At 48.6% G+C, this 26940-nt stretch overlaps 1 protein-coding gene and 1 long non-coding RNA gene across 5 annotated transcripts; one reads left to right on the top strand and one right to left on the bottom strand.

Annotated features, from left to right (window-relative positions):
• Window positions 1-487: 487 nt before the first annotated feature.
• On the bottom strand, window positions 488-25187 carry slc20a2 (solute carrier family 20 member 2). 4 transcript variants are annotated; one of them, XM_085909837.1, is made up of 11 exons: window positions 24819-25187; window positions 12376-12861; window positions 12142-12282; window positions 11882-11967; window positions 11528-11624; window positions 11252-11371; window positions 10210-10443; window positions 9502-10135; window positions 9022-9207; window positions 5706-5790; window positions 3899-4171 (listed from the first exon to the last, which is right to left on the bottom strand). In XM_085909837.1, the coding sequence occupies exons 2-11, from the start codon at window positions 12662-12664 to the stop codon at window positions 4007-4009; spliced, it is 2037 nt and encodes a 678-aa protein (XP_085765963.1). In that variant the 5' UTR covers window positions 12665-12861; window positions 24819-25187; the 3' UTR covers window positions 3899-4006. The 4 variants fall into 4 exon arrangements, with proteins under 4 accessions (XP_085765959.1, XP_085765960.1, XP_085765963.1 ...); XM_085909836.1 differs by lacking the exon at window positions 5706-5790 and adding an exon at window positions 6444-6528 and having other exon boundaries at window positions 3901-4171; XM_085909833.1 differs by lacking the exon at window positions 5706-5790 and having other exon boundaries at window positions 488-4171.
• LOC147058725 (uncharacterized) lies at window positions 24146-26659 on the top strand. The gene is made up of 3 exons (XR_015065856.1): window positions 24146-24810; window positions 24917-25637; window positions 26214-26659. It is a non-coding gene; the product is annotated as an uncharacterized LOC147058725 (long non-coding RNA).
• The last annotated feature ends 281 nt before the right edge of the window (window positions 26660-26940 follow it).

Raw genomic sequence — 26940 nt, 5'->3', positions numbered from 1 at the left:
TTAGAAGCAAAGTGATGGATAACTAAGAAATGAACTCTAAAATTTGGGAGTGCATTAAAAAACATGGACAGATACTATACCTCACCACCTGCCTACATGAATTAAGACAACAAAACAGAACCATAGAGAAGAAAATGCAAAGGAAAAGTCAACATTTTAGATATTACTATACAGGTATATCATATTGAATTTCCCGTGCAATTTGTCTTCAAGTGACATTCGATTGCGTTGCAAGCTTCGTTTCACGCGTTGATTTAAAAGTACAATTATGTATCCGTGGCAGAATAATTCATTACATCCGCTTGCAAGCTCAACAGCATTACCTTTTCAAATTGACATTAAAATGAAAGAGAGAGCAAATTCATGACCATTTTTCTCCTATTTTATTCTTTGTTTGATTTGAATTGTTTTTTTGTTGTTGTTTTTTACAGGACCAAGATGCCAGAGCGCTTATCATCAAATATAAAAACCACAACACAATAAAATGTAACTGTTCTTTGTCATTTTAATTCCCATCATTTAGTTTAAATGCAGACATTGGTTTTCCTCACTAAAATCTTAAATAAAGACATTACAGTACGACAGAAGCAAATCAGAGTAAGATTTTGTTGAAGCAGGCTACGGGTTTTTTTCCGTTTGTTTGTTAAATCCACACATTAGACGCAAGGCGGCGAGCGAACAGGAAATAGCGCGAAACGTTCAAAAGACGGACGACACAGAGCTGGAAAAGCCCGCGGGGAGGGAGGCGGGCGGGCAGGCCGGGCAGGCAGCCGGGCAGGCAGCCGGCCGGGCAGCCGGCCGGGCAGGCAGCCGGCCAGGCAGCCGGCCAGGCAGCCGGCCAGGCAGCCGGCCAGGCAGGCAGGCCGGCCTGGTCGGCCGAGGGAGGACCGGGACTAGCACGTTCTACCACATTGTGCACGCACGTCAATCACACTCAAATTGGCAGCTCCACTCACACGCACTAGGGAGGAGGAGCTACACGGCAACGAGCGACATCGACAATTTCGTGCAGGCAAATGGATTTTTGGAAAGTGATGCCACATTCCGTCCCGACGAGGTCAACTGAATGTGATGGCAATGGAGAAATGTCGCCTTCTACTGAGATGACCGCTATTTCGTACCGAGCAAAGTCAATGGCTTTGGAGAGTTAGTTGCTATTATTTGACCCCTCGACCCGTGGCGTAGACAAAAAACAAAACAAAACTCAGAAAATATCCTTGAAAAATCCACAAGCATTAATTGATGCTGTTAGCTAAACCATGACTCAACCCCCCCCAAAAAACACATTAAGGTGAGACAAAGCAAATACATTTGATTGATTACATTCCATGAAAACAAGCCCAATATCCAGAACCCATTAAAAACGTGGGTAGGTAAGCAAGCCACTGTCATTTGATTAGCAAAAAATCCAAATCATTAGCATTTGTAACTGTTGTAACGTTCAAATGTCCTTTTGAACATGATGATGAATGTTGTATGAACCATTCAATGGATGGATGGATGGATGTAAAAAAAACAAAAAGTGCGTATCATTCCGAGTGTTCGCTGTAGCAGACGTTCTCGTAAATATTCAATGATTAGCTTGTTCATCTTTAGCAGCCATTTGTTGTATTGAACGCACGCACCCTGCTACCAGAGGTCGATGTCGACTGTCACTTGCGCCGGACTTTTGAGGCTGAACAAATAGCAAACTACAAAATGGGGGTGGGAGGAGGGAGGGGATTACACATCAGCCCACGTTGCTTGCATGCTTGCTTGCTGGCTAACAATGGTCCTCTCACAAATGCTAACCAATTCCGCCGACCACGCGTCTTTGACAATTCACTCGGTTCCATTATTGCTGTATTTGTGCATGTCGCTGTCTCTCTCAAATGTCAAATACTGTGTCCACTGTCCTATTTCCTTTCCAAATGGCTACACGGCTAACGCTAGCAAGAGGGCCACGGCCCTGCCCTGCCCTGCCCTATTTCCCATATCAGGAGTGCAGCAAAATTCCAAAGTATGTCGTCATCCGCAACATCAAGCACGGGAGGTTCCATTTCAAACTTGTCCCCAGTTAAAATATTGTAGAAAAATAGATCGTTTTGATGAAAGCTCTCTAGTTAAACTCTTTTTGTCGTAGCGTTCAAGCGGCGTGGGGATGGTCAAATATAGAAAAATAACACACAAACATTTCTTTCCTTTCTCCCGAGACACTTGTGGTTTGTGTGAAAACGCGCTTGTTGGCATTGTGAGGCAAGTTGACTTTTGTTTTGTTTTGTTGCTTTGCTTTTCTTCTTCCAGTTCTGATATGAATGCCAACAAAGAGTGACAAAAGAGAACAAAGCACTTCCAATGGTCTTGGATTTAGAAAATCTAATTTGCGATAGAACCTTGTAAAGCCCTACATTTTCAACGTTATGAAAGTTGTCGTAAAAGTCATACTTTACTGTATGCAATGTCGGATTCGATTTCAGATGACAAAAAAACCCGACAAAAAATCCAACTTTGTTTTCACGTCTGGCCCTAATAGCCGTTGACACCGCAGTACGCAATGATTGAGCAGAAAGGAACAAACGTGTTACGAAAGGCAAATGGCCAGCACAAAAGCAGAAGGACAAAATGAACACCACAAGCAAGTTGATTTCGTTCAGATAAATTCAAACAAATTAAGATCAATGCTTTTGTTCATCTCCAGGTCACATGACCCAGTTAAAAAGCTGCTGATGCTGCTGCTGCTGCTGATGATGATCAGTACTGGTGACATTTTGCTAGGAGTCACACAGCGGGTTTGGAGGAGAAGATACACTACAGTAACATCTGCATATTCATATTCAGATGAACACTGTACTATTGTTTCGATATGACACATTGAGGCGAGACCCAACAAAAAAAAACAAGGCAGCATTTTTGTAGTGTTTTGGCTTCTCGTTGCACCTTACACCGAGTCGTCGTGGCCATTCAAATAGTTGCCTTTGGCACGGTGAATCGCGAAAGAATCGCCTTTTTCTTTCTTTCTCTCTCTCTCTCTCTCTCTCAAATACAGCCGCCTTAAAACTAGCAGCTAGTAGGTCCTCTTCTTTTGATTCGATTGGCGGTTAGCAACAGTCTCAGCGATGCTCTACTGCCACCTATTGTGCTTCCCTGATATTACACCAAGGAGCAAATATTCTCTCGTTTGGAATCGAGTGGTTTCTTATCAAAATAGCATGACGAAACATACTCTGAATATGATGAAAAGGTGCAGAGAATAACCCAGTTATAACCCGACAGTTCCAAAAAAAATACGACAAAACATGATCCACCCAATTCTTCCTCCCACTCACTCACTCACTCACTCACTCACTCACTCACTCACTCACTCACTCACTCACTCACTCACTCACTCACTCACTCACTCACTCACTCACTCACTCACTCACTCACTCAAACTCCCGAAGGTCAGTATTTACAGTACAGATTTACGGGATAGTACATCCATCAAAAATCCATACAGACACGCAGGCACACACACACACACAAAAATATCAACTCTGTAGTGAATCATGGGTTGTTTTTTTTTGTATGGTATCATGATCAAAGATTGATCAAGAAGCACAGAAAGTCCCAAATTTTGATCAGCTCTCCATCATCGCATTTTCCACTTAGTTAACGTGAGACGAGTCGGTTGAGCACACCAAATCTTGCATATGGATATGAATAATATGTACAGTTGGAGAAATAATTGCTTGCACAGCACTTTTTGAGCTGTATGTACAATATTGTAGATTTTCAACCAACCAACCTTCCTCACAGCCTTTTTTTCTGCTTCCTTTACTCCCAGCAAGCCAGCAACTCTTTGGCTTTCCTCTCGGACTCGCTTGTTTTCCTTCCTTCCTTCCTTCCTTCCTTCCTTCCTTCCTTCCTTCCTTCCTTCCTTCCTTCCTTCCTTCCTTCCTTCCTTCCTTCCTTCCTTCCTTCCTTCCTTCCTTCCTTCCTTCCTTCCTTCCTTCCTTCCTTCCTTCCTTCCTCCCTCCCTCCCAATCCCTCACACGTAGGGCAGGATGCCGTACACAAAGACGGCCATGACGGCGGCGCTGAACAGGCCGGCCACGGGAACGGTGACGAACCACGCCAGGAAGATATTCCTGAAGAGACGCCAGTCCACCGCCTTCCTGGAGCGGATCCAGCCCACGGCCACCACCGAGCCCACCTGCGGGCGGGAAAATGCCGTCAGCGGTCACGCTACGGAAAGCCGAAAGATGTCACACAGAGCCGCGGGCTGATTTGATATCACGACTGTACGTGCTGCGATGGAAATTTGAATCTCCTTCCAATAAAATACTATTCCCTATATGTATGCCAATCATTTATCAAGCGGATGTATTTTCAACATTAAATTGGTCTTGAATAATTACATTCAAACAATATACGCAATTCCAAAAGAATTCTATTGAAAGAAAAGTACAAAAGCAGCCTGCAGTCTGCATGCAAATTTTCATCCATGCTGGTTAGTTTGAGCATGCTGGTTAAATAAATCGTCACTTGCGGAAGCCTGAAATCAGCATTGTTGTTTGTTGGTTTGTTGGTTTTTTCCTTCATATTATTTATTATTCATTTGACTTTTACCAACAGCAAGCAACTCATGTCAGACTTCCACCGAGACAACCTCCACTCACCTTTTTCTTCTGCCGGAGTCTAATTTAGAATGGTCACGAGACCAGAAGGTGCAATGCCCGCAGGACGGCGAGTGTGATCACAAGGCAAGGAGGACGTGTCCGCTGGCACGCACGCCGTTTGCCGTTTAGATCTTTGCGTGCTCACGCCAGATTTGGTTCTCTTTTGAAGCACGCGGCGGCTTGGATGAAGCGGCAACTTGACGTGACCTCTGTGCCATTGCTGGCCTGCGGTCATTGCACATGGTCACGGCGGGCGGGCGGGCAGGGGGGCGGGCAGGGGGGCGGGCAGGCGGGCGGGCAGGCGGGCGGGCAGGTTCAGGCAGGCAGCCAGCCAGGCCGCCAGCCAGGCCGCCAGCCAGCCAGCCAGCCAGCCAGGGAGCGGATCCGGCTCCAGGCCTCTGGTCAATCTGGGCCACCTGGGGAACGGCCTCTCAAGCTGTCAACAGCTGGAACTATTCTTAAATCTCGTCTGATTGGATGGTGAATCAAGCTATGGATCTACGTTCAGTCTGACAACTTGAGGGGGTTCCCCGGACACCATTGTTCAATCAATCAAATCACAGACTCTAAACCTGACAAGAGTGACGCATTTTGTGTGTATTAAGGAGTGAGACGGACGGGAATGTTAATGTGAGGGAGGTGATGATGTTGATGGATCAACATATTAATGCTCAATTAAATACCAGTTTTGACATTTGTGCAGCCCCCCCGAAAAATGTATTTGAACCCTAATTCAATTTGATTGATTTGATTTACGATGGTCAAAGTGCAACTTTTATGTTTGTGAATGAAATGGTATTTTGCAAATTCAAATCCGTTTTGGTTACAGCCCTAATCATCATTGTTTTGTTTTGGGTTTTTTTGCTACAAGAGCTGATTATTATCAGTTTGCTTCTGCATGTTTATCATGACAGTATTTTCTTTGTATTCACGCTAATGCCATCTTGAAGAAAAACTGCACAAAGGACCAAAAGCGCAACTCTGGCTGGAGCTGTGATTGGCGACTGTCGTCTATGCGTGACGCCGAGCTTTGTTAAAGCGTGGCTTGGTGACCAAAGGCTGAGATACCTTGCAGTGGGTGGAGCTTATTGGGATGCCCACATTTGATGCAACAAGCACTGTTAGCGCACTCATTACTTCAATGCAAAATCCGCTGTGAAGACAGATGAGGAGACAGACAGAGACAGAGAGAGAGAGAGAGAGAGAGAGATGGGAGAGGTAAAAAAAAAAAAAAAAAAAGTGGAAAACAAGTTGTGACAGGTGGGCTATGCAAAGGGAGGGGGGGGGGGGGGGTGTATTTTGGTGATGGCCGGGGAGGGAGGGATGGCCTGCTTGGCAGCCAAGCACAGGAAAGTGGAGGGCCCACACGCCAAACCATGCCAGTGCTGACGAGGAGAAATGCCAAAAGAGGAATGAGACAGGATGAGACACCATGCTGTTTGGGTAGGGGGTGGGACAGGGGGACAGGGGGGGGGGCTGTCCCGTATGCTCCGCTCTGGATCCGACATTCCTGTAAAGAGGCAGAGGAGAGGGCCGGCCGGCCCGCCCGCTCGCACGCACATCTGTAAGGGGCTACCAGAAATCCAGCGGTACACTACATTTTAGGGGATTGTTTTAGAATGAATGGTTCTACCAAAAAGCCCGAATTGTGCGCATTTGAGCCTAATGACCCAGGAAGAAGTACGTGGGTGCGTGCGTGCGTGCGCGCGAGCGAGCGAGCCCTCCTCACCCTTGGACAAATCCTGCAGAAGGACAAAGGCTTGAGTCGAGGGGCCAGCGAGGAGGGGGCCCACTGGATTGTCATACCTTGCAGTGTGTGGTACTGACAGGGATTCCGATATTGGAAGCCAACACGACTGTGAGTGCGGACGCCAGTTCAATAGTGAATCCACTGTGAAGGGGGGGAGAGACAAGGAGGAGCAAAGACACGTTTTTTCATTCAAATGCCCGCAGCGTGTGAGGTTAGGGGCCTAGGGGCCTAGGGGCCTAGGGGCCAAGGGGCCAAGGGGCCAAGGGGCCTAGAGGCCTAGAGGCCGGGCTCACCGTCTGACCATATTCCAAAAGCACGCTTAATACGGCCAGTCACGCAACTGCCATTTGAAATATGCTCAACATGCACTCTCTCTCTCTCTCTCTCTCTCTCGCACACACACAAACACACACGCGCTAACAAAAAGACATGATTATTTAAGCACAAGTGGGATTTGTGCGTTTGGCTATTATTCACAATATAGCAGCATTTTTGCAATCATCAGCCCTTACTGATATTCATCAGAAGAAAAAAGCTTTTCCTTGTTTGGACTTGAGGCTATCAAAACCAAATGTCTTTTGGGGCTGTTAATTGACATGGCAACTGTGTTTGGGAGCCTGAAAAAGATTTGAAATGTGACAACTGTTCCATTCCAATTTCTTCCGTCAATTGGAGACAAAGTAAGTGTGTGTGTGTGTCTTGTGATTGGCCGGCAACCGACGCAGAGTGTACGTGGCCCACCTCTCACGGCTGGCCCAAAGTCAGCTGCTACGGACGCTGAAGATAAATAAGTGCTCCTCCACAAAATGGAGGAATGGAGAATAAGCAGTGAAAGTATTTTCTGAATGTAGCTCTTTGGCAAGTTGATTTCATCTGAGAGGTCCGAAATCATTGCAAGTCCCTTGACTTCCATGAAGCCGTACTTTCTTCTTCGAGCGGCAACACTTGCTGACAATGAAGAAAAGAAACGTTTCCGTCGATGAAACCCTTGCAATGTGCATCTGCAAAGCGCGTAATAGAGGCGCAAACACTCAAGCACATGAACACTCTGGCCTAAGTCTAACCCGGCCCGGCCCGGCCCGGCCCAGGCTCCCACACAGCGTGGCAAAGAAACAGACAGCGCCTTTACAATACGGAACCAGAGCAAATTTGTCTTTGCGCGCTGGCAACATACTGTGACAGTGATGGAAAGGGCCAGATTGGGAAAGAAAAGGAAGGAAGGAAGGAAGGAAGGAAGGAAGGAAGGTGCCAACCAGAGAGGAAAGCCACGAGACCGTGAGAATGACTCACAGATGATGTGGGAAGGAACCAGATTTAGAGGTGAGAGACCAGCAAAACAAAGCCAGACAAAGCCATGAGGGCAGGGAAGGCTGCTAGAAGAACATTAAGCACCCATTTAAGAGCTTCACTGGACGGACGGACGGAACGAAGTGCAAAAGGACGAGTCGGGCCGGCGTCCTTCGCCTGGTACGTGGAACCCAGCCAGCGTTCCTACTGTGGCGACTCCCTCCCAAACTGGTACACTTGACTTCACACGCAAGGCCAAAGTAAGGACTTCCCGCAGCCCCTGGCGATGCTCCCACACATGCAAAAATGCACATGCCGAGGGAGGGAGGGAGGGAGGGAGGGAGGGAGGGAGGGAGGGAGGGAGAACGCTTCACTATTCACGACTCGTGCTCACAAAATGAACAGACTTTTCATCTTTTCCATTCCAAGAAGAAATGAAGTTGCAGAAAAGAAGCTCAATGTCAAAATGGAGTCTTGAAAAATAGGCTCTTTTGTTGCCCTTTCCTGGTACCAAGAAACCTTAGAGCGGAATTAGCAGCATTTTCCAAAAGCTTTGCCTCCATTGCAGGTGAGCGCAGAAAGAAAGAAAGAAAGAAAGAAAGAAAGAAAGAAAGAAAGAAAGAAAGAAAGAAAGAAAGAAAGAAAGAAAGAAAGAAAGAAAGAAAGAAAGAAAGAAAGAAAGAAAGAAAGAAAGAAAGAAAGAAAGAAAGAAAGAAAGAAAAAAAGAAAGAAAGAAAGAAAGAAAGAAAGAAAGAAAGAAAGAAAGAAACAACAACAACAACAACAACCAACAAGTGATTGGATGCATTCACAAGAAAGGCTCCTCGGGACGGCCCGCACCAGCGCAAACGCCTGACGGGAAGGCCCAAGCTGAGACTGGCTCACAACTGGGATACACACACGACACATGAATTTACACAGCCGACAAAGGCTTTTAAAAGGCCAAGCCAGTATGCTCAAGGACTGGCCCTTCTGATACTACGTTGAGTCATCATTATGACACAAGTGGAAAAAAAAAAAAAAAAAAAGTGCCACTTCAACCTCTATCTAAAGGCCAAACTAATATTCCGGCAATTTGTAAACCTTTGGAAATGCGCTCCCTCGCTCGCTTTGTCATCCTCCTGCCGTGCTTTCATTGGAATTCCTTAGGTGGGTGACTTGGGAATCGCTCGCAATGGCGGCCACAATTGAGTTTCCACGCACGTACGCATAATCCAGTACATGTCCGGACTTTGATAAAGCGCAAATCGATGCACGAGGAAGTACTTTGCCACAAAACAAAGCTAGCGTGGCAGTCAATCATCGGTATCGAATAAAAAGATTGTCATCCCTCTCTCTCTCTCTCACCTGGAGGGCGTGATGGGAGTCAGGTCCTTCCCCATGGTTTGGATGACCCGGCGGCCCCACACCCACAGGCCGGCGCAGATGCCCACGCCGCCGTAGAACAGCAACCAGATGGGGGTGGCGGCGTCCTGCATCACACCACCCTGGTCGTAGATCATCCACAGCGCCACCAGCGGTCCGATGGCATTACTGCACGGGAGGGAGGGAGGGAGGGAGGGAGGGAGGAGCGGCTTAGACCTTTGCCACCGTGTCGGCTCGTGCGCTCTTTCCCAACCACTGTGCCGCCGCCGCCGCCGTAGCGTGTCATCTGGGGGAGGGAGATCTGGCAACGTTCACGTTTGATTCCCCACATTTGAGTGAGATACTACAAATGCATGGGAGGAGAAAGACGAGGGGCCGCCGCCGCCGCCGCTCGGCTCGGCTCGAGCGAGGTTGGGAAAGGGCACGCGGACGATTGACGCAACGGTCACGCATAATCGGCACCTGACGTCGTTGCCTCCGTGGGCGAAAGAGCCGAAACAGGCGGTGAGAATCTGCAGGAAATGGAAAAGCAGAAAGACCTCCGACTTCTCCTTCTCCTCGTGATCCTCCTCGGCCAGGTCGTCCAGGGGCACGGGGGCCGAGCCCCCTTCTTCCTCGGCCCCCTTGAGCTCGGTAGCCAGCTTCATCTCCACGCCGCCCTCTTCCGCCTCGATCTCCGCCTCGGCCACGGCGTTGCAGTAGGACGAGTAGCTGTCGTAGCGGATGCGCTTCTTGGAGTAGGACACGCTGTTGCTGCGAGCCTCCCCGACCAGCTTCTCGCTGTCGTCGCGGGACTCGCTGCGCAGGAGCGGCTGCACGGGCATGCCGCAGATGGCCGCCGTGTAGCAGGTGTAGCTGTTGTTGCGCCGCAGTAGGCGGTAGTTGTTGTTGGGAGCGGCGGCGGCGGCCCCGCCGGGACGCTCGTTGTCGTCCGCTCGGCCCAGGTGGATTTTGTGCAGCAGGTCTTTATACAGACCCGAGTCGTTGTGCACCGTGTGGTACACTTGGCCGTCGCTGCGCACGTGGCCGTCGAAGCTGAAGCTGCCGTTGGAGACGGGCGACTTGAGGCAGCCGTTGGTCATGGAGTGCGTGCGGCCTGCGCGATCCAACGGCAAATCAGCATTTATTTATTTCCCAGACGACAAGTGGCCAAAGATCCCCAGCTTGTACCGTAAACTCGGCTATTTGGAAGGACGGCGCCGCCTCCGTTGCTCAGGTTGCTGAGTTCGCTGTTGGAGGTGCGCGCGTTCCTATCGCCGCCGGTGAGCGGCAGCACGGCCTCATCTGTGCCCTTGGCCCCCCCGGGCAGCTCCTTAAAGACGGGGGTCTCCTCCTCCTCCTCTGGGATCTTGTCCAGGCTCTCGTCAGAGATCCTGGACAAAGCCTGCTCTTTCTTTAGACGACCTGGAGAATCACAATTTGGAAAAGTCTTTGAAAAAAAAACAAACAAAAAAAAAACCTACGCTACGGTACGGTCCACAAGTTGAAAGGCAACCGGTTCGTTCCATAAGAACACTGGATCCAAACGCAACCTCGTTCATTTTAGACACGACCCCGTCCGTCACCTGTAATCCTTGCAGGCATCCAGCTCACAATGCGTTAAAGGCTGAGCTTGGAGGAAATTCCGCTCTTTACTTCAATTATAGCTGCGTCTTCAGAAATGATTACAAGATGGAAATCTTCTTGAATGGCAGTCGCTCAATTACAAATAGAATTGTGAAATGTGTTGACTTTTTCTTCACTTTGACATGACCTATAAGTCACTGCAGTTTGATTTTGACAGCTGACAGCCCAGCTGGGGTCAGCAAGTTCTGTCCACTGTCCAGCCTGTTTTGCATGCCTCCATCCATCCATCCATCCATCCATCCATCCATCCATCCATCCATCCATCCATCCATCCATCCATCCAGCAAATTCAGTCCACTGTTCCTCCATCCATCCATCCATCCATCCATCCATCCATCCATCCATCCATCCATCCATCCATCAAATTCAGTCCACTGTCCATCCATCCATCCATCCATCCATCCATCCATCCATCCATCCCCACGTCATCAAAGTCCCTTTTCAGGCTTTGAGAGAACCTTTTTTTCATTGAACTACTGTTATGAAGTCTTCTCATTTATTTGAGCTGAGCTTAAAGCTAATGTGCATTTGAAAATAAAAACCTAGAAGCAGAACAAACACTTTTGCGAGGCTTCGGCACACCTACTTGCTATTTTCCGCTTCATCCAGGGACACACGAAGATCCAAACGAGGGCCGCGCAGACCAGCGATCCTGCCAAGGTGATGAGAAAGATGGCCCACACCGGCAGCATCTCGATGCCCAGCACTGCAAGCAATCGGCGTAGGCCGCAGTCACCGGGTGAGAACATACGACATTTGGGTGGTCCCGGCCGCTGTTGGAATTTGGAGCCGGCCCATGACAGCGGCAGCGACGTGATCATTTGATGCTACGTTGGTGTGAGAGACTACGTGCGGCTCTTACATGGCGCTCCGGTGTACATGATGGAGAAGGTGTTGATTCCAATGGTGGTGGCGTAAAAGAGGGGCAGCGCTCGCAGGCCGTTGGGGACGGGATCTTCCTGAAAAGATAAAGGAGGGATCCAATTTTAGGAGGAGAAGATATGATTTGTGTCATGCTCTCATCTCGGTTATTATCGGAAGGAACGTGAAGGGTAACGTGACTTGGGCGGGCAGTCGTCCGCCACAGCCCGGGCCGGGCCGGGCAGGCCCAACACAGCCCAGCCCACCCCAGGACAGCCCAGGACAGCCCGGGCCGGCCCAACCCAGCCCAGCCCAGCCCAGCTAGCTCGACTAGTCGTGCCAACAAGCGACCTACCTTGTAGAGGATGGTGCTCCTGATGAGAAGGAAGAGGACTCCAGACATGAGTCCAGACAGCAAGGGGGAGATGAACCACGACGACACTGCACGCACAAAAGACTTGTCTTTGTGTTCAGCTCACGTGAATCCGGCCGGGTCAACTCATTCTGCGTGTTCCCCACGCCTCTGAAAACCTCACGGTCGTAACTCGAGCAACTCGCTTGGCTAGTCATCAAATAACGTTTGACAACAGCTAAGCTAACAATTGCGAGTCTTACCAATCTTCACCAGCTGTATCCACTGGACGCCCTTGGTGCCTATGGCGACCATGGAGAACCCGATGGTGGCGCCCACAATGCAGTGGGTTCCGGAAACGGGCAGTTTGAGGAAGGAGGCGATGAGCTGCCACACCGCCGAGCCTGCGAGAGAGCGAGGAAGGCATCGCAAATGTGACAAAGAGCAAACGGCGTCCGCGCTCCCATCGGCTCGCGTAAAAAAAAAACTGAACTCACCGACCATGGCGCTGACCTCGCCCGCCATGAGCACGGGCACCGTGTCGTTGTACAGGTTGACGTCGATGATGCCCTTGCGGATGGTCTCGCCCACTTTGGCCCCCAGCAGCATGGAGCCCAGCGTCTCGAAAATGGAGGCCAGGATGCAGGCCTGCTTCAGCGTGACCACGCCGGAGCCCACGGCCGTGCCGAACGAGTTGGCCACGTCGTTGGCGCCCACCGAAAAGGCCAAAACAAAGGCGATGATGAAGCCGAAAATGACCATCCACAGGTAGGAATCCAGATCCATTTTGATACGCCCCTCCCTCCCTCCACCGGATTCGATTCGAAGAAAAGCCGACGTACGCCGACAAAGCCAAAGGGGACCTCTGGGCTCCTTTTCTGCGCTCAGCTGTTAACTAAGCTTTTGGAGACTAGCGGCGGTGGGTGCAGAGAGCATTCCATGCTTTCATGTCAGATGGTCTGTCCGCACGTTCCCTCCCTCACCTGCGAGAGAAAGGAGGAGAGATGCCCATTAGAGAAACATTTACTTTTCTTCCCAGTGCAAGATAAAACCAAAGAAACAATGACGTGGAATTGGAAGCATCGAGAAAAAGGCCGGCGAGGAGCGGGAGGCGCCGTCGTCGCCTTCTACGCTCGTGTCCATTGTTCACGGAGCGCATTCCGTGTAAACAAGTCCATGAGCTCAGCACGAGCTGCGCACGGCGGGCGAGCGAGCCTCTCGCTCCATCTGGAAGTACCCAGAGCACACGCGCTATTCTTTTGCCCATATCGGTCGGACACACGCGTAAAAGCTCGAGTGACTTTGATTGGGACCGCGACGGATGGGGACAGACGCGCCATCTCCACGGAGGCGCGCAGCTATTTCATTGGCAAGTATTCAACTGCATCCATCAAGCATGCCCAGAGTTTGCAGTCAAATGTCGAAGAAAGGCCGTGTCAGCAGATAAGATGCCGGACGACAATCTGGACTGCCACAAAAGCACATCAAGCAGATAATGCGGCTTCCTGTAAAAGGATGGGAAGCAAATGGAAGGCAGGCAGGCAGACAGACAGACAGACAGACAGACGTATGCATGCAACAGTGCTATTCTTCTTTGATGGCGTGCCTTTTGGGTTTCCTGCCTCCATTTGTCTGCATCTTCGACCATTGCTTTCAAGGGATTGTACCGTTTGTGCCAGTTCGGACCCTTTTTCAAGAACAGCCACTTATACGTATACAACAGTCCAAATTAAGATACGTACATCCGAGAATGCCATTCCGGTTGCCACGTGACAAGCGGTCACCACCTTCGTCTCCAAAAAAAACACGGAATGAGCCTCAAAAATGCTCGATAACAAATCAATCTATTCATTCTTCTCACCTTATCGAGATGAAGAAAAATCAGGGATGCCGTCGTCACGACGCATACCTGTCGGGAGCTAGTCAAAATAACAGAGCCGCACCTCAGCAAACGGCAAGGTCAAGTTGCGGAACGACTCGACGAGTCACGGAAACTTTGAAAGCCATTGATCGAAGAAAAAAAAAAAATGGGCATAAAGGCAATTCTTTCAAATAAGACATCTCAGTTCGGTGCGGTCAAGTTGTTCAGCACGGTCTGCACGCTCCGGCCGCAAAAAGAAGGATCTTTTCAAACCAATACAGCTCCGACCGACGCCAAACATGGTTTCCTGCACCACCGCTGTCTGAGGTGCTGATGCTGACAAAAAAAAAAAAAAAAATCCTGTTTACACAACACAAACCTCCCTCCCTCCCTCCCTATTTGGGTGCGCCGCCGGGTCCTGCAATCATTGGCGCTGCCCGGTGTTGCTCTGATCATTTTGTTCTCTGCAGAGTCCATACTCGGTTGCCAAAAATCAACTTAGCCAGCCAATGTTTACACATTGCAGGTCATATGTAAATAAGGAAGGCTGAGCCAATTTGTCGCCGTCCTGAAAAACCAAATGATCGATAACCGCTTGAAAGCTATGGAGAATTATTTCTAGCAGAGACCATTTCTTCCCGGAGGACAAAGGACACATACTAAATACATCCGACGGAACACCGTTGGAGTTTGGGATGCAATGCAAGGAGAGTCAAAAGCTTGGAGAAATCAAGTTGCAACTCTGACAGATGGGCTCTTGTGCCCTCCGTTACGACGAGACTGGAAAAAAGCAGCTTCATTTGCAGAAAAGAATACAATCAGCTAGCACCTTCCGTCCGCTACAACGATGCCATCCCTCCCTTCTCTCACTCTTTGCAGCGTAATGCTCATTAATCTGCCACTGCGGCGGGCGCCAAACACCGTGTCGCCAGCTCGGGCCCGCATTGACATACACCTGACGTCCAAGGACACTGCAACAGATGGCTGAATGAGATGCGACAGGGATGTGGGGGGAGAGGAATCCTGAAAGTCAACTCCACTCACCTTCAAGTCTACCCACATCTGTGAAAAAGAAAGACAAGAGAAAAGCCAAAATGAGCCACTGACGGGAAAGGAGACAGCCGCAGAAAGAGAGAGAGCCGAGAGAGAGCCGAGAGAGAGCCGAGAGAGAGCCAGAGAGAGAGCCAGAGAGCCACCAAGAGGGAGGCCAAATAACAGAGCCAGCCAGAGAAAAGAAACCAAACCAAACCAAACGAAAAACCAAAGCCAGCCAGTCCAGACAGCCTAATCTCCACGTCAAAAGCAGGCCAATGAGGAGGGAGTCAGCTGATTGTCAGCGTGGACAACTTCTCATCCTAAAAATAAAAAGGTGGTGGTGTGATGAGGAGGGCCGCGTTGTGGATCTGTTCAATTGTGAAATTCCACCCCTCATCAACTTGACAGCGTGGAAGCGAGTGTTCTGTCATCACGGGTCAAACGGAGAGCAGAACTTACTCTTCGGGAAACGATTGATCAAAAGCTCTCTGGCGGGTCATGTCCAACCTTTGGTGGCCATTTCACACTTAAAAGCAACAAAGTGAATTTGTTCAGTTCGCACAACAACGCGTCGAAGAATGCTAACAACACACGGTGGCTAATTTCATCTAGCCTAGCTCCAACGGAAGTAGTCGACGTTTTGGCCACAGCCGCTGGCTGCTGAGTGGCTAAGGGTTGGCTAAGGTTGGCTAGTAAACGGCGAGCTGTCTTGACAAGGACCTTTCCAAAGCACACTTACCATGAATTTTCTGCTTTCAATCTATTTTCATGGAATGAACTCAATGAACAGGACAGCCAATCTGCGCAATACTATTCAGTAGCTGCAGCCCTAAGGTTGAGTCCAATCCAATTTCCTATCAGTCTGACAATTGACTAGAATTCTGGGTGGCACGCTGAGCTGATGTGGCCACATTGTCTCGGATACGCACGCCATCTCTGCCGCAATTGTTGCTTTCAATCAAACATGGGGAACAGTGCGTCGGTCATTCTCCAGACAAACAGCGGAGTCCGCTTCGCTTATGCTTGACAACAATGCCGGAGGAATACTTCACTGCATGCTGCATGCTGCAGGCAGGAGTGATCCCCCCCCCCTAACCAGTCAGAGGTGGGGTTGTTGTTTTTTTCTTCCTCAACTCTTTTGCAATTCATGACAGATAGAAATGCATGTCATCCAATGATGTATGCCTCACTGATCCTTTCCCAACTTGCGTCAGGCCAATTCATCCAAAGCCAAATGTTACTTACATACATGACTGAAGCAAAGGTATTTGCATGAGGTCCAGTGAAGGGTCGGCTTGCTCCTCTCCTCTCTCTCATTAATTTGTCCAGTGCGACTGAGAGTTGGAAGCCGTGGCTAGTGTGGCTTCTCTGCTCAGCTCAGCTCAGCTCAGCTCTGCTCTGCTCAGCTCTGCTCTGCTCTGCTCTGCTCTGCTCTGCTCTCCTGTTCTCTCCTGTCCTGTCCTGTTCTGTTCTGTCCCTCTCGGTGCCCCAACTGGCCCTGCCTGCTCCATCCAAAGCCTTTCTGCGTCAGCTGCACCTGCTGACTCGGACTCTGCAAGTGCTCCGCAGCGGGGGGGCGCTGTTGCCTACGGGCCAAGAACACGCACGCGCATGCTCGAGGGAGGAGAGAGAGAGAGAGAGAGAGAGAGAGAGAGAGAGAGAGAGAGAGAGAGAGAGAGAGAGAGAGAGAGAGAGAGAGAGAGAGAGAGAGAGAGGTGGTGATGGGTTCAAGAATGACAACAACAGCATGCATGACTGCAATAAGCACGTCTGTTTCAACACACACACACACACACACACACACACACACACACGTTGGCTGCCTCTCACGTGATCTCACCACAGCCTCTTGACTTTTGTCCAAACATTGAATTGGTTTCTTTAAGAATGCTGCCATACGCATAGCTCCTTCATTACTGTTGCGCACATATGTGCCGTGAATATTTTGGCGAGTAATGCGATCCTGCCTGTGGCTTTGCGGTAAATGCATACAAGTTGCGCAATAAGGCTTTGGACGGTGAAATACACCCAATATTTTGCACACTAGGATGACATGGGAATAAAATCACCCTTGTTCATATCTCGTTTCAGCTACAAGCTGGCGGGCATCTTCATAGACTTGAAATTCGATCGAGTCCATTAAGAAAGGCATCTTGGGTAACAGACGGAAACGGAGTTTGGCAAAGGGTGAGATTTTGCTCGCTAGCACATTGTCATGTACAACCCCCCAGAAGTTCAGTTGAACACCAAATCATCCACACACACACACACATCTGACTGGCTTTTTGGAAATTTGTTTCAAATGTCCATTTTGAAAGAAGGCTATTTGTGTTGAATTGGTCATAAACGCAGCAGCAACAACAACAACAACAACAACAAAATAGCTCTGGTGGCCACCCTAAGCGTCACACTCCAAAGATTGGACCGAGCAGTGCCAGCGCGAGCGAGGCCTTGGCGACAAACAGGGACGCCGAGCACGTTACAACAGCAAACAATCGAGGCGCGCTAGGTTCTGTTCAAATTGCGTTTTAAGGTCAGCTCTCTTTGGTTTCACTCGCCTTTTCCCACCCAAATGGCAAAGTCATTTCTCACTTGTTGGAAAAAATAGGATGCCGCACAAAGTGGAACACAATCTCACAATCTGTTTGGATTTAGAATCAACTGTTGCCAAAAAAAGTCAAATCAGGTCTCGTGACATTTACTTGCGAGATACGTGACGGCCGTCCACGCGAGACGTTTACTTCCGACGACTTTATTTGGTTCACTATTTGGGTCTGGTGCAAAACCTCCGATATTGACCAAGAGTGCAGGCCCCGTTGTTTTCAAGACAACTCCCGATCCATACTGTAGCTATGTATCAATCATTCTGCCTTCTTCTTTTTCCTCACCTCTGTAGCCTCGGCCCAGAAGCGCTTGTCTTACAAAAAGCAACTGGATAGCTTCATGCCATGAGTAGAGAAATGTTCATCTGGCTGAAGGTGCTTCCCCAAAGCTTAGCCCGGTCATCCAAGATGCCCAAAACGCGTCAAGTGGCCGGCCGAGCCAGTGAAGACGCGTGGCACCGAGGACCAAGCGCCACGTCAATGGTGACATTTTGTAGCCGAGCTGCGGGGGATTGAGTGGACTTCTTAATTTAACACATAACTGCCAAATGAGTTGTTCATGAGAAGGGACTACTCAATGTCTTTCACAAATGTTCACGTATGACTGTCACGTTACATAAGCAAGTGAAAGAAACGTGATCCGCGTGACCAGAGTCTGCGTTTAAAAAGACCACCGCCGGATTGACACTGTTGATTTTGAAACCAACATGACAGATTTAGAGCTTCTCTCCCAAGCACAAGTTAAACACACACACTGTGAATTTGTCGTCGCTTTCTTGCTCTTAATGGCTCACTCAGAATGGCCGCCAAACTGCGGCTGCAAAGAACCTTGCCGTTCATTCGAAATTCTGCCTGGTCAACGATACAAATATCAGCTACAAACAATGATCCTTCTGGAAACAGGCAGATCGCAAGATTTACTTTGTCTGCCTCTGGGCACGACATACATCCAAATATTTGGAGACGGGCTGTGAAAAAGTCTGTCTAACATAACACAACAAACACAAAAAAAGATTGATTATCATCATGACTTGCAATAAAATGGAGAGGCCTGATCGGGATTTGTAAAATCCAACGTGTGTATGTATCTACATAGACAAACAGCCATGTAGAGTAAGAGTAAGTGAGAGAGAGAGAGAGAGAGAGAGAGAGAGAGAGAGAGAGAGAACGAGAGAGAGAGAGAGAGAGAGAGAGAGAGAGAGAGAGAGAGAGCGCGAGCGAGAGAGTGAGAGAGAAGTTTCCCTGCTAAGCTGGATCTATTGGCCTGTGCCCTCCTGCTCCTAATCCTGGTTTTCAGCACATGACCCAGCTAACGGTATTAGAGGGGGCGCTTTGATTAGGGCCTGGGGGCGCTACCGTACACCTCCAGCAATGGCTGCCTCGGGCTCAGACGCAGACGCACGGCCCGTATTAACGGCGCGTTTGACCTCGCCCGCCGCGCAAGGGCCTCCCACGACCGTTTAGGCACGAGGCCGCTCGGATTAGGTTGGTCGCTCAGTGGGTCAGCGGATTAGCCACTTGGGCGAGCGCGCTGTTATTTGAAGGTGAATAGTGCTGGAGGGCTGTTTAGAATGTCTAAGTCACATTGAAAAGAGATTTCATTCTGCTTCATAACGGGATTCCTATTCTTGTAGTACATACCACGACTAAATGTCATTTCTGTATCTTCAGTCATGACGAAACTCATCGCTCTTTCAAATGACACGGTGGGTGCTTATGATTTCAAATGGGATGCTTTCTTCCTCCGTTGTTGTCGATGAAAAAAGGTAAGCAGGAAGTTTGCCCGTGCAACTCAATCAGTACGGCATCAATCTGGCAAAGGAATGCAAGCAAATGCACCCTTGTTTCCATGTGGGCACATCCGCACATTGGCACATTTCATTTCATTTAGCGCTAATGTGCAAACATTACGTGGACAGAAAGAGCGAGAGCAAAGATGACGCTTTGAAGAAAGAGCGAGAGCGTCCGCCGCATTCGCGTCCGTCCATGTGAAACATTAGCAAGATGTCATCAGCTGTTCGGCACGGGGACAATCCTGGAGAAGGACATTCAAGCCTGCTTTGCCCAAGAATAGCTCACATTTGAAGAAAAACGCTTTGATCTTGCTATCAATGTACGTATTTTCCAAACTGTGCTCCAAACGCATTCACATCTCACCATTGCAAACGGTGAATTCATGTCGACTCGATATCTGAGCAGGGAGAAAGCAGTTTGCCCATGAATATAGTAATTGGCCAATAATAGACTCCGACAGCGATGAAGAGCTTTGTCACATGATTCAGCGCTGGCTAAACCATGGTACCAGTCAGCAGCCCAAAACAAAGTTGGAAGGCGAGCAAGTGAGCCAGCCAGCCAGCCATCCATCCAGCCAGCCATCCAGCCAGCCATCCAGCCAGCCAGCCAGCCAGCCAGCGCGTTTGTCCTACTGAAAAAGATGAACCCAAAGAAGATTTAGTTTGATTTGATGCTATCTTTATGGCACTAGAATGTCTTATCTGAGGCAATTGCGTCACAAAATACAACTAGTGTACTGGCGGCAATTGTGTTTACGTACATTTCAACCACCTCACGTGTGCCCTTTGAAGGAAATAGACACGATTGAGGACAGACTGATGTCAACTCGGTTGGTTGGTTGGTTGGTTGTGTGTGTGTGTGTGTGTGTGTGTGTGTGTGTGTGTGTGTGTGTGTCAGTTAGCAGAACAAATTCAACTCTCCTCTTCAGTGCATAGCGCATAACTTCATTCCTCTCTTATCTTGAGTCATGTGCAATAAATTGTCTTTGGTCTAGCATGCAAATGCTTGCCCCTTGCTGAATTTCACCATCAGACAAAGTCGCTTGCTCGCCCCAGCCAGGGCCGGCCAGCCAGCCGGCCAGCCGGCCAGCCAGCCAGCCAGCCGGCCAGCCGGCCGGCCAGCCAGCCAGCCGGCCAGCCAGCCAGCCAGCCGGCCAGCCAGCCAGCCAGCCACCTCCCAAGCCGGCCGCTGCAGCTCGAGGTGTCGCGTTGCTCGCTAAAGACGTCAGTTGATGATTTGTCTGGAAATAGCAGCGTGACCCGAACAGCGGCCGGCCAGTGAGCCAGCTGCTCGTCCTTACATGGAGCCCTGCCCTGAGCCTAGAGTCAAATTCGGGCTGGGCCGGACCAGACCAGAGCAGACCAGACCAGAAACCACGTCAACCAAAGGAGACAGGCGGCCTAACACAAGCATCAGCAGGTTCAAAAAGCACAACATACCTGACTCAAGACTACACAGGCAGGCCAATAATGTTTCCCAACTGACAATGCTTTGCTACCTCAAACACTCAAAATGAAATCATGACTCATCCGGGTCGAGCGCTCCCAATTATACTTTAGACTAGGGGAGGGTCGAGGGGGGGGGAATAAAAAGAAACCGCATCCTCACTGGATTGGCTCACGGATCGGCCTGGTTATTAGCGTGGCTAACACGCACGGCACGGCACAAGAGACGCTTTGTCTGTGCGTGGACGGGGACCGTGCAACTCCCACCCACAAGGCCCGCGCTGAACGCTTTCCAGGACCGAGTCAAGAGGGTCAAATTGAGCCAAAAAACGGCAGGAAAAAAAGACAAGGAAAAAACATTCTCCTTTACTCTCCTGTTTTTAGTAAAAAAGCTTCCAGACGTACACAATGACAAGAACGGAACATAAACAGGAAGCCAACCGTGGGCAGTATGACAAGACATCTACCCGAGCGTGATTACCATCATTCATTCGATTCTTTTCTACACACACACACACACACACACACACACACATTTGAATCGCAGAGCAGCGACAATGACAGCGCTGGTCGGAACACAAACGCTATCAATGATTGTTCAAAGATTTCCTGGAAGCAAAGAAAAGCGCAAATATTTCAAAGCCCCCTTGGTTGGATGGAATTGGAGGCTGATGCAAAACCAAGCTGCAAATACTTTGGAAAACCTTTTCAGCACATAGTCTGGTGTATACTGTATGCTTGGCGTTTGCCTGGCAAAGCTAAAACAACAAGGCTTTTCTTGCCATTTCCAGCAAAGCTTTCCTGCTGCTGTCTGTTTGTTTGTTTGTTTGTTTGTTTGTTTGTTTGTTTGTTTGTTTGTTTGTTTGTTTGTTTGACCTTTTGGGAGCAACAATGTGAAATGTTGTCAGCTCTAAATGCCTAATGGCAACCGCAACAAAGGAACGCTATCGGCCACATGCAGCGACATACCATATCTAGCCCTACATCAAGCGTGAGCGTTTCCTCTCATTGCGATGACAGGCGAGGGGAGGGAGGGAGGGAGGACATAACCGCACGATTGTGCTTCAAGGACGCTGGGAGGTGGCAGACTGTTGGCTGACACCACCAGCAACGAGAAGCCTGCCGGCGTCCTGCAGCATTGTCATGGAAACCAGAAGAGAACGTCTTTTCTATGCATGGCCTTCTCTACATTGCGCCTTTAAGAAAATCTAACTTTACATTCCAAGCAGCATTTTGTCTTTCCTCAATGGAGGCTGATACAGTGGTTAGTTGGAGAATACATATTTGCTCTTAGATTTCATAACTGTCATCATGTGATTGGTGTCATAGCAAAACATCAATTGATATGAAATAAAAACTTTCAGCAACTTAAAATACAGGTGTGTTAAACAGTACACGCAATCAAACAAGAGTTGGATTCTGGTCACGAGTGAAACTTAAGTGCGACCGAAAATAAGCCAGTGTGGTCGGTCACTAAGCTGAGGAACCCGGGGAGGGAATCAACTATTACATTCTGTACTTTGTTCAAGTGACGGACGAGACAATGTGTCACCATGGCGCAAAGCTCCTCCAACGTGTCAACATGCGGGCTACCCAGAAAGAAAGCTCACTTCCATGAAAACTGCTCTGACTCTGCATTCCCACCATTGCGTTCAACATGAAAACATGACACAATGGACTCCAAGCACCTGATCCCCCACATGCGATGAGATTTGTTTTGGGTTTTTTTTTTTTGCTCAACGCTCCATGAACACTTTTGACGACACAAGTTATGTTCTTGGATCGTCAAGTGAAAATCTCACTCTCTAATGCCTGCCTCCGTGTGAACCAGCTACGATCCCACTCCATCGGATTCTTGAAGAGGGCTCGGCACTTTTTTCACGTCGTCTGTCAAAAAAAGGCTAGAAAATGCCGCAAGAGCGTGCAGTCGATTCGACTCGCCCAGCCCAGCCTGTCCTGTCAAACAGCTTCTAAATACACTAACGATAGACGCCAAATGGACTATTTTCGATTCGGAATTGAGGATGCTGCAAGTCAAGTTCTTTGCCTATTTACACTCGTTTTGCTCACTTGGGTCAGCTCATGCAGCTAAATCATCATGTGAGTCAGCGTATCAATCAGTACCTTTTGACTTATTTTTACACCTGCGTTGTGATGGAAAGATTCAGTGCTTCATTTTTGGTTCACTCCATGTCAACGGCCGTGTCCCAAGTTCATACAGGCTTTATGATAGTCGGAACATGTTGAGTCGAAAAATCAATCAATGAATCCTTGCGTGAGAGCACACGCATCTCAACAGCTCTTTTCACCCGTGCGCACAAAGGCGGGATCTGCTCAACAAACGTGGGTGAGAACGTGAGAGGGTGTGAAGAAAGAAACACGGATCCATCCATCCATCCACTCTATCTTAGCTGCTGTTGAAGAGAGCCATGGTGTACAGGAAATGAAAAGACGGAAACGGCGGGCTCTTCCTCGCCATATCGGACACGGCTTTCCATGGCATCAAGCAAGCAGCGTGTTGGTTTGTGTGCAAAGCTGCCTACAGAGACGGAAGTCATTCATCTACCTATCTTATCTGAATGAGCTTTCATGTCTGCTTTAAAACGTTTATGGCTTGGCAAGGAACGACAATCTGTGTCTTTCAGTTCTGATCGAGTTTTCAAGAGGCGGAAAGCCGTTGGTGACACACACACCTTTTTCTTTGGATGCAAACAACAGAAAAGGGCCTTTTTTGCTTTCTTATCAGTAGATGATGATTAATTATTAACTCACAAGCTGACCATTTGTTGGCCCTGCAATTGCCAGTATGTTTTGTTGCTGTGATTATAGTAGCGAATAATGACATTTCATTCAATCAAAACATCACGATTCAAATAAATAAGGAAACAAGCTCGAATGTTAAATCTGACATCTGACTGGCCACCAACATGGGCTTTGACTGGAAATGTTGAATTTTGTCCAGGCCAGTAGGGAGCTAGATAAGTGCAGTACACTAGGTGTCCACTATCACAATCAACACAGTGCAATACGATGGTCTTGCTCTAAATAGACTTTCATATTTTTGCATTTTGTGACTTTCTTGTCACTGTTAGATGGATTGATTGTTCCTGCGATTCTTTCCACCTCCTGCATACTCACTCACTCCTTTTGTATGGTAGAAAATCTATCATGTTGACAATGGGGTTGGCTCCCTCTTTGGTAGAAGGAACATAATGGGTGTCTGGCTCCTCAAAGGCAATCAACAGGGACTTTATGAAATAAAACAGGGAGCACGCTAACCCAAACAAGATCTTGCTTTTTACAGAGAGCGCACTGTTCATCTTTGTAGCAGATTAGAATTGACATGACGGCACATCGAGGCATAATACAGATAGATGTATAGCTTTTGTCTGTTTAAAATAAATAAATACATACATCAATAAATAGGGGACCTTGAAAAAAATTCGCAAAAATCAATAGATTTAAGGGGGGGGGATCAAAATGAATGTAAATTAATTTTCAAAATCGTTCATCCCCAGTGTTCCACAAAGCGCGAAAATGTCAATTCGCGAATATGCAGGGGATGACGACCGCTTTGCCACGGTGCACATTGCGCATGCGCTAAAGTAGATCCGCCTCGTCGGCAAACAGAGTCAAATAAACTTGCGTGAATAACAGTCAAACGAGCAGCCGCCGCCGCCGCCGCAAACAAACCGTCCAAAAAAAAAAAACAGCCAAGCGTTCGCCTTCGCTAATATGGTCCACTTTCCTACATTAGCGGGGACTTGGACCCGCAGCGGGTCGGCTTTTTTTTGGTCCAAAACGTGCGCTATTGTGGGTTAGGGAGGTCCCGCACGTGCCAGCTTTGGCGTGCTTTGACTTGCCACGGGACAAGCGGGCGAGCGGACGGACGGACGGACATACACCACACACAACATTTCCAAATGAGACACGAACGTGTCATTGCACGGAGAGAGAAAAAGCTGCGTGACTTTTGAGCCACTGCATGGCGTCTGATTTGTAATCCACTGCATGGCGTCTGATTTGTAATCCACGCGTACGACGCATTCGGCCCGGTTCCTCCTTGAACACAGCGCGGGCGGACACACAAACACAAACACACAAACACACACACACACACACAACAAGCTAGCTCCTAATAAGACAAACAGTCCCCCTAGCAACAATGGCGGGTCCAAGGTAATCTCGGACAAGGTACTCACCGAATCGATCAAACAGGAAAACGCCTCGAAGCGGGAAGTATTCAGCGTCGAGTCTCGCTCGACTCTCTCACCGTCTGTCCGTATGTTTGCTCCTATAGAGGTTCCGGTGGGAAAAAAATGTCACGGATTCCAGCGGTCGGCCTGGCCTGTCGGGTGGGTCGGTCGGTCGGTCGGTGGCCTCCCCCGCCCTGCTCTGCTTCTGTCTCGGGTGAGTGATGTGTGTTTGCCCGCTTTACTCGGAGCCTCTCTCACGCCACCATGTTGCCAACGCCGCGAATGTCGCCTGGTACTGTGCTTCGACTCTCATCCGGGCGTTCAGAGGATTGAGCCGAGCGCACTCGGGAGGGATGACCGTTTTGGAATGGTTGGATGGATGGAGGGAGGGAAGGAGGAGGGAGGAGGGGGGGGGGGGGGCGTCAGAGGTGGGGACCGACTCAGTGGTGGTCATTCAGCTCGAGTGCACTGATCTTAACGAAGCAAATGTCTTTAACCTAGTTGTTACAATCAGTGCATAGTGGTGAGTTGAATCTGTTTTTTAATTTGGCGCACTGCAGTGGCGTCACATCGTGTCTCGATAAGGACAATGTCAACAGTGAATCAGTCAGTGATCATGTTCAATCGCGCTAAATGTGCCGTGCAGCCATTGTAGCCTCGTCGGCAAACAGGCTACATGTGCACAGGGGCTTCTTGTTACGTAAGCAGTCCAACCGGCCAACAACTAACTGTGAGTGTGTGTCTGACTGACTGCCTGAGAACAGAAAGGTGGTGGTGACAAGACGGCTGGCTTCAACGTGTAGAGGGCCAGATTCAAGACACCAAGTACGTGATGACTGTTACATTTCAATGTTTGAAAACAATCATTGGATCATTTGAAAATATGAGATGTTTTATTTCTTGATTCCATTGAATTTTCTGTGTATCAATGAACCTGCCCGTAACGTGATTTCAGCAGTTTGTTTGAAAATACTGTACATTACAAATGTGCTGAAAAGAGATTTGGAATCTCTTGCCTTTCATCTATCCGCTTCAAACAACAAGATGTTTGTAATTCTGTGCTCTGTGTTGTATTGTTATTTGGTGTTGATGCAAAAGCTCTTGCGGAAGCGCGATATCAAATCAAGATGTATTGTATTTTATCGCGTGGATGAGATCCCTTGATACGCCTCCCAATTCATTGATAAAATAAAGATGTATTGTATTCTATCGCGTTGGATGAGATCCCTTGATACGCCTCCCAATTCATTGACATTGACAGTGTTTCCAAAGAGTAAATATACAATCGGTACGAATGCAAAGTTAGTAAGGAACGTTTGATTCTTGGTCCTTTTTCAATCCCAATAGTCATTTTCCACACCGTAGCAACTGGCAAACATTTCGTTTCGGCTGTGCATACAGGTTAGTGCTTTCTAATATCGTCGATGTCAGGCCAGGTCAAGCGCAATCAAAAAGGACGAGGGAGGACGAGCCGTCCAGAAAATGGATCAACAAAGCAGTCCAGAAAATAGATCAACACAAGAGAATGAAAACCTCCGTTTCAACTGTATAAAGGCGGCGTCTTGTCGAGACATGACCTCGTTCCATTCAGAAGCTGGGTGGAACGAATGACTGTTCACCCACGCCACGCCCGCTGGGCCACGCCCGCTGGGCCTGCCGAGGTGTTCCGCATGGGATTTAGAGAGACATATTTCATTTGTACAACGTGCTGGGATTACTGCCAAAACACACATCCTAATGCTACATTGTACTGAACATAAAGGAAAAATATGACATGTTTCCTTGTTGGGGACTTGAATAAAAAAGGTCAAACTGTCAGGATTGTAAAACTGGCATCGTTTCAAGTAAAAACAGCCATACGAGTGTGAAAATGGTTCAACTTTGATCAGTTCATACTTCAAAACAATGTATGTCGCAAGCAATCTCTATCACGATACAAAGAAGAAAAGGTGGGATCCGTTCCCTTCTTGACATTTCAACTTTTTCTCTCAGATGAGCGTCATCACAAGTAATGAATGAAATAATAACAATCAAAGAAATAAAAAGAGTTGAGTTCATATGGCCAACTGTATGGTCAATACATACACGTATGTGGTGCCAAAATGAAGCAGTGTGATGGATGTGTGTC

This window comes from Syngnathus leptorhynchus, chromosome 4 (assembly GCF_054491065.1).
Source record: "Syngnathus leptorhynchus isolate UIUO chromosome 4, UIUO_Slep, whole genome shotgun sequence".
Lineage (NCBI taxonomy): Eukaryota > Metazoa > Chordata > Actinopteri > Syngnathiformes > Syngnathidae > Syngnathus > Syngnathus leptorhynchus.
This window is presented reverse-complemented; position numbering and strand designations above follow the sequence as displayed.